Source organism: Erigeron canadensis, chromosome 1 (assembly GCF_010389155.1).
Source record: "Erigeron canadensis isolate Cc75 chromosome 1, C_canadensis_v1, whole genome shotgun sequence".
Classification (NCBI taxonomy): Eukaryota; Viridiplantae; Streptophyta; class Magnoliopsida; order Asterales; family Asteraceae; genus Erigeron; species Erigeron canadensis.
Genome location: NC_057761.1, coordinates 33,085,338 through 33,093,394, shown reverse-complemented (window position 1 = coordinate 33,093,394; position 8,057 = coordinate 33,085,338). Strand labels below are relative to the sequence as shown.

The 8,057-nt window shown below is 33.7% G+C and overlaps 1 protein-coding gene across 2 annotated transcripts; it reads right to left on the bottom strand.

Annotated features, from left to right (window-relative positions):
• Positions 1-867: 867 nt before the first annotated feature.
• On the bottom strand, positions 868-6,936 carry LOC122604812 (G-type lectin S-receptor-like serine/threonine-protein kinase SD2-5). 2 transcript variants are annotated; one of them, XM_043777683.1, is made up of 2 exons: positions 4,478-6,936; positions 868-938 (listed from the first exon to the last, which is right to left on the bottom strand). In XM_043777683.1, exons 1-2 carry the CDS (start codon positions 5,830-5,832, stop codon positions 914-916), a joined length of 1,380 nt encoding a protein of 459 aa, XP_043633618.1. In that variant the 5' UTR covers positions 5,833-6,936; the 3' UTR covers positions 868-913. The 2 variants fall into 2 exon arrangements, with proteins under 2 accessions (XP_043633618.1, XP_043633614.1); XM_043777679.1 differs by lacking the exon at positions 868-938 and adding an exon at positions 4,040-4,074.
• Positions 6,937-8,057: the final 1,121 nt, after the last annotated feature.

Genomic DNA, 8,057 nt, shown 5'->3' with positions numbered 1-8,057 from the left:
TTCTCCTCCTTCCCGTTCGCTCCCTAATTGCACGAAATGCTTACCCGTCCTTCCCCGCCCCTCCCAACCCACATAATGCCAAAAGACAACAAAAGACAATATGGAAAAAGGAACATTAGGTGTAGATGAACCCGGTGACCGCCCTCCCCGCCTACTAGGTACCAGTACCACGGGGCGGTGTTCCCTTAGGTACCGGAACGGTACCTATTTGCTCCCCGCCCCACTCCGTCGACCCTAATATAGTATAGATGTATCCATTTTGGTTTTTTTAAAAGAAAATGCTAAAATGACTAACATTTTACAAAAAAAAATTATATACTAACTGACATGGCACAATAGGTGGACTCTCCATGTCATACAACTAATATATATTAATTAACCATAGTTAATTCATTATCTCTTTATAGCAAACTTGCATTTTAGAATTTTGATTATTCAGTTATTCCTATTCAACCCAATCCTTTATTTTATTTTATTTTTTTATCATTCCACTGTTTCTTCTTCTCCATTTAACCTAAGGGGCAAGGGTGTAGTCGGTAAAAAGCTTCGGCAAGTCCATCGGCAACAATCGGCAAAAGTGCAAAATTATAGCATATGTATCAGCAACTATCGGCTCGGCTCATCGACACATATAATCGGCCACATTTGGCCGATGTAAGTGAACGTTGAGTGTGCGTGAATCGAGGTAAACAACAAAAAAAAATCATAAATGTACATATATATATATACACACAATACACACACATACATACACATATCGGAATATAAAAAAGGAATATCAAACTGGGGGAAGAGATGGATAAACTCCGGCGTGCCACCATCATCGCCGTCTTCATCATCATTGTCGGAAGTGGCTATAAAATCCGGCGTGCCACCCCTTTTCAGCTGTCACCACCACCGTTGACCTCCTTTTCTACCAAACCAATTTTGGATCCGATCTATTTCACGAAAATAGATTTGAAGATTTTGATATATATATATATATATATACATAGGGGGACAAACAAATAAGAACAATCTTAAAATAAGAACGGTGAAAACACTTAAAAAACATCATTTTGATGCATTAAAAGTCCATAAAACTAACATAGTGCATAAATAATTATCATTATTTAAGTGTATAGCAACACATTGGCCTGTCAAAATTAAGAAAATCATGTTTTTTGTTTTGTGCATCCATCTTGGATGCATATTATTCAAAATGAAGCATCCACCAAAAAACGTGATTTTTTTCGATTTTGACGGATCAATAAGTTGTTAAACACTTAAATGATGATAATTAGTTCTGCACTATGTTAGTTTTATGGACATTTAATGCATCAAAATGATATTTTTAAAGTGTTCTCACCGTTCTTATTTTAAGACTGTTCTCACCGGAGTGTTACCCTATATACATATATATATATAATCGATAGATAAAATAGATAGTTAGATGGAGATATTGATTTTAATTGGAAATAAATAGATATATAGATATAAAAGATCAGACAGAGAGAGATAGAGAAGGGGAGTGGTATATGGGTGGAAATTATTATTAGTTTTTTATATAAAATAGAATAAAAAATCGGCATATCGGCACTATAGCCTCAACTTTGGCAAGTTTTTGGTTAAATTTGGCTTTTTTTTGCTTGGCTATGTGTCAGCTTGTAATTGGCTCAAAATTTTTCAATTTATCAAAAGATTGGTACTACACATTTGCCCTAACTATGGTCATAACTCCATTGAGCCATTCATAGGTCTAACCCCTTTCATAACTTCATTAAATAAACACAATTAAATTAATCCATGTTAAATGCTTATTTGTAATAACGATCAGAGATACATCAATCTATCAATTTATTCTTTTCTTTTAGTTTAATAATTCTTTTCGCTCACCAAAAAGGCAAAAATCCAAACATTTACATCCATAACATAACTTTTCTGAATCAGATAATTTTTGTCTGATTTAAGTTTTTTATTTCTTAGATTTTCATTGATGCTTATAATCTAATTTTAATGAATCTATTTTCTTTATTTTGTTGGGATTTGTTGATTAACATTCCGTCACGATTTTCTTATACTAATTAGTCGTACTTCTCGTCTCATTCATTTTAAACTGAGACAATGATGGTAATATTGAAATTGTATGGATATGTTTGTGGAAAGAAAGTTTTGATGGGGAAGAAGTTACTGGGTGTAGAATTTTTTGATTGTACATACATGCTTTCTATCTTGTTTTGTTCGGCTGAGCAATACTAGTAACTAATACTCATATAATTGGTTTTTATAATCCTTGATTATGTGAGGGATAATTGATCATTAACTCTGCTCATATATGGTAAGAAGAAAAAAAGGAAGACGGAAAGAGTTAAGGGTTCAGATGTCATTCAAAGAAATGTAAAACTAAAAGGAAATGATTTAACTATGGTTATCTAATTAATGTTAGTTGTATGACATGGAAGCCCACATCATGTGCCATGTAAGTTAATAGAGTATAAAATATTTTGTATAAGTGTTAGTCATTCTAGCATATCTATTTTTAAAAATTGAATCTTGAAAAAATATGTTTTTATCCCAGTTCTTTCAAAATATAGCATTATTTTAAAATTTTCTTTGGACTTTTCGTATAACAAAACATAAATATTAATGTATCATTAAAAATTTATTAACAAAAACCTATTTTTTTAACACCCATCTCATAAATATCCTACGAGTATTTTAAACATTCATTTCTACATTTCATACTATTATATGCATTAATGACATAAAATGGCTAACTTATATATGTTAATAAAAAAACAAAAATAAATTGTTTCTCAAACTGGACAAAACTAAACGTTGCATAAGGCCATCAAAGAGAAGCTTAAGCTATTTCAATTTCAATTTGAGGAGATTTGTAGTATTCGATCTCAAAGAGAAGCTTAAGCTATTTCAATCTCAATTTAAGTATTCGATGGAATTGACGCAACTTTGCTCTCTCAATAAAGAACTTAATTTTATAGATAGGTTTCTTAAAATTAATCTAGATATTGGAAAGTATGCCGATCGAGAAACATGTTAGATTCAATGTTAAAGATGTTGAGGCTCGTATAGGTGGCTTGTTTCAAAGGACTGCTGTATCTGAAGTGCGTGAAACAAATAATTAGCCATGTAACATTTTTTAAACTTTGGTCATTTGTATGTGGTTAACATTTTATACATGGATTATGGATACGAAAACATTAGAGAAAGTCTAGTTCGACTTTGAAGACCTTGTTTTAAAATCGATTTGTAAACACCATGAAACCACTTTCAATCATTTCTACAACCTCTGTGTTGTGTGCTTGCATATCGTCACTGCTATATGGCATGTTGACTAAAGATAATAAAGGTTTTTATTTCTTATTTGACTTCCATCTAAATCCCACCCACTCATTTAGTAGCCCTCATCTTTAATTACATTCACTAATCACGACACTTTTACCCCGCCAAACAAATAAAGTTTACCTCCAAAACGCAGATGTATATTGAATCATTCTTTTCATCCATTTCCATTTTGTTTTACTATTTTAAGACTTCTGAATGGGTCAGATGTAATAAAAACGAAGATCAAAATTTTACATGTTTGATTATTAAAAATTTCATATATATGTTGATAACAGATTGTCAGTCATTCTCCAAAGCCTTAACTGTTACTTAATTGCCAGTCACTAAATAACTAAGCAGAAGCCACATGTAAAAGATATGATTTTTTTTTTTTTTTCAAATTCGGGTTTGGTAATGTGTACCTCGTATTGGGTTGGTTTTGGGTCAACCATATGTCCCGATATCAGGTCGGGTTCAAATACCATTTCTCTTATCGGGTTCGAGGTATATTCCTTCTTGATCCAAACACGATTTATTACCATTAGACTTTTAGCTACACCTGTATGAAGAATAATATTCTTTCTGCATTTCCAATCTAGAGCATGCTCTCGATCCCCATGAATTTATCATCTATACTTTACGCAGGTAACATGCTATTAATTTCTTACACAAGTGTCTGGTTTAAAATTAACTCGTCACGACATCTCACATGCGGTGTATTGTCAGAGCTGCATCGCGGGAGTAACCCATCTAACTAAAGAAATATTTGGTGTTGTTAATTTGTTATACCCGCGAGATAATTCAAACTAAAAACCAGAATAACATATATCCATTGCCAACATATCTTATACATTTAGAACCAATTAACAATATAGCTTTTAGGTAAAATAAAACAAGTATTAATGTAAAACAAATATTACAATAGGTTTTTCAACAGTGATAACCACCGTGCATCATAAAAATCATCGTACATCAATTGTTTTGTAAATCTTTGTGCATCAATTTAACCATGATCTATGGGTTAAGATCTTGTCTTATTTGTTTTACTTTAATACTTGTTTTACAATACCCATATATTTATTGATCAAAACAAATTAATATAGGCAAACATTGAAAGGATGCATAAAAATAACATAGCTAGTTAGCTACTTACCTTGGCCCTGAAAGAATAGAAGGCATCAACTGTGTCAGTTCTTTCTCTTGTGCAATTGTTGTTTTCTGCATTCTCAGATCCGTGAAGTTGTAATCCAAGTTCGATTCAACACTCATTCCGTCTTCTAAGACCTTAACAATAATTGACATCGAAGGCCTTCTTGTAAAATCGGTTTGTAAACACCACGAAGCTACTTTCATCATCTCCACCACCTCTGCACCATTTGCTTGCATATTTTCACTGTACTTGTCAACCATATCTAACAACGTTCCTTGTTCCCAGCTTTTTTGAAAGACGGCTAGTAAGTGCCAGCTTTCTTCTGGCAGAGATCTATCAAAAATTTTCCTCCCACATAATATCTCTAAGACAACGATCCCAAAGCTATATACATCCACCTTTTCTGTTATAACTGAGCTGCTCCAGCACTCTGGAGCGATATACCCAGGGGTTCCTTTTATAGTAGTCATCACTTGGGTTTGATTTTTTTTGACGAGCTTAGACAACCCAAAATCAGATACCTTGGCATGAAAGGTGTCGTCTAGTAGTATGTTTTGAGGCTTAATATCAAGGTGGATGATTTGCTGCCTACACTCTTCATGAAGATATGCTAATCCTTTAGCAATATGAAGAATAATGTTTTTCCTGCATTCCCATTCCAACACATGCCCCAGATATCCATGGTAGATCCAACTATCTAATGACCCGTTACTCATGAAATCATACACGAGAAGTCGTTGTGATTTCCATGCAGAGTATCCTCTAAGCCTCACTAAATTTACATGGTGAATGCTGCCAATTGATTCAACCTCTGCCAGGAATGATTTGTTGACCTGCCCATGACCCTCAAGACATTTAACTGCAATTTTGGAGCCATCTTCCAGGATCCCTTCAAAAACTGTTCCGAATCCTCCTTCACCTAGCTTTCTACTAAAATTCTCAGTTGCTGTTTTCAACTGCCCATAAGAAAATCGAGTGGGCATTCCTCGTACTTGAAGAAGATACTCTTCTTCTTCTTCTTTCGTTTTAGCATGTAGTCTTTTCTTGTGGACAATAAACATAACAAAAACTACCACCAAAATAAGAGAAATTCCAATGGCGGGACCTAGGACTTTTGCAACTAGGTTTTTTCTCTTATTTTGTGACACAGACAAAGAAGGTGCTCTTGCATTCTGGACTTTTATAAAAGCTGTAGTATGCATCCTACGATTATCCGGAAAACTAGCCATTGTAAATAGGTCAGAAGGTAGATAACAATCCCCACTTGAATTGCTGTAATAAGACCAATATAGAACAGCTTTGCAGGAGCAATTTTTCAAACATGCTTGTTTGCATGTCTCCACATTCACATTCTTCATGTTGGCGACAACCGTGAAGTGGCGGGTGACATTCTTGAGTGCAATAAAGTCTTGATCATGGGTAGCATTACATGTGATAGGAGTAATTTCAGAGCACCCGAGGTTAGGTTCTCGATCATTTACTCTTCAGAAATAATATTCTATCCTAGGGGAGTCATTTGATTCGGGACAGATACATTGTTTCTCATTTAAGCAAAGGGAATTCCTCCCACAAGCCAAAGGATAACCACACTCTCCACCAATATAGGTTAATTGTAAGTACATCATGAGCCTCTTTCCAATCGTCAAGTTGCCACTCAAACAATTTCAAATGCCCATCTGGCATCAGTTTCATAAACTGAGCCGACGATGCTTGAGTTATGTACGTACATCACACCGTCGGGGTAATTTGGCTCGGCAGAATGAATGAATAAAGACAAATTCCCATTTAAAAATCCAACATAACTTTTTTTGCCTTTATTTATTTTTATTTCATTAGATTGTTGATCAGGAACACTAAAGTAGGCTTGAGGTGGGTTTGATTCAATATAAGCAAACAAACCTTCATCAGCGACTTGAAGGGAGAACATATCTTTCTTCTGACTATTTGTTGATATCAGCTGTTGACCTTAATTGATACAGCTTTTGGCCAGGTAACAGACAGTCGGTCTTGTTCTTGACCGGATAGTCTCGGTTGGCTGACCAAACTAAGGCAGAAGGGGAGCTGTAATATCCTTCAATAAAAATGAAGATGGCAAGGAGGTGGCGAGAGGTACATGACTCAAAATCCCCTCCTTGACAGAAGAAGCCAAGTGCGAATCGAGTTTTCATTACCTTGCCTTCTGTAAGGAGGATGAGGTTGAAAATTCCTTTTGCTTCTCCATATATGTTAAATGCATAGTAGGAATCTGCAGTAGTGTCATTGGGGGTCCATGTGGTGGAAAGATTTGCACTACTATTAGGATATTCAGCATATATTGGATGTGAGTAGCGAGTAGAAAGCAGAGAAAATGATAGAGAAAATTATAGCAAACATTATTAATCCATATATGAGCAGGATGCAATTACTAGCTAGTAATTAAACAAGAATAATTTTTAGTTTTACAACCAATAAATGAATAATTGATGAAGAATATAGTTAACGGAGAAAATTGATCACGCCAAGTCAATATATATCAATATATAATGCAAGCTAGCTATAGTCAACTACGACGACTCATAATTTTCTTCTAATGTAATTATTATATCTACGCATATCATCACATCCTGAATTTAATTTTCAACCAATTTCCTTCTCATTTCCTACACACCGACGAAACAGTCCTACTCGTAATAATATATGTAGAGGCATGGACTATGGAGCACTCTTCATCTTCTCATCTATAAGTCTAAGCTACTGTATATCTATGGACTCATTAGAGCACTCCTAATGTGAACAAATTATAAATATATCTGGATTCAAACTTGATTTTTATAATTTTGATCTCTTTATTATCTATACTATCTTATAATAATTATTACTTTCTCTCTCATGAAAGTGTTAGATGCAAAATTACCACTTTACCTCTGATAAATTAATTTACATCATCAATTCTTTATCTTTTAAAATATCTCCATTACCCTTTACATCAATTACTTACACCCACCACCAACAATTCATCGCCACCGCGACCGCCGTCACTACCACCCATCATCATCACCACCAAACGGCCGCCGCATCGCGCGGGTACAATGCTAGTAACAGTTAAGTACGTCAAATGTAAATATTAAGTTCAAAAGAACAGTTTTATACATATATATATATATATATATATATATATAGGGTAAGGTTATTTTAAGAATCCCTAAAAAGGCAAGAATCTTTAAAAACCCTTTTTAAATTCAAATTATTCACTATATGATTGCTTACACATATTCAAATGGCTATATAATTGCTTAAAAATGTTCATATAACCATCTATATACATTTGATCATTACCAATCTCATGAAAATATTATTTTACAAAAATACTTGCATACATACGATCGACCTGCATACATGTGATCATAACGTTATTCTTGCACATGTGATCATAAAATTCATGTCTCCAAAAATAGCATAATGGATGATAATTTATGTTTCTACATAATTGTAAAATCTAAAATTGCATCTAAATAACTCAAAAATAATCAAAAAAAATTATCATGTAAATAATAATTAAGGATTAAGCTTGATTAAAAAAATTCTTAAAAGTTCTTGCCTTTTT

Bases quoted from the DNA above. Each gene is read 5' to 3' on its own strand.
- LOC122604812 (XM_043777679.1), bottom strand. From the start codon at position 5,832: ATGAAGAATGTGAATGTGGAGACATGCAAACAAGCATGTTTGAAAAAT. The intron at 4,075-4,477 runs GTAAGTAGCTAA...TTCTTTAGTTAG, and splicing joins TCTATTCTTTCAGGGCCAAG to ATGGGTTACTCCCGCGATGC.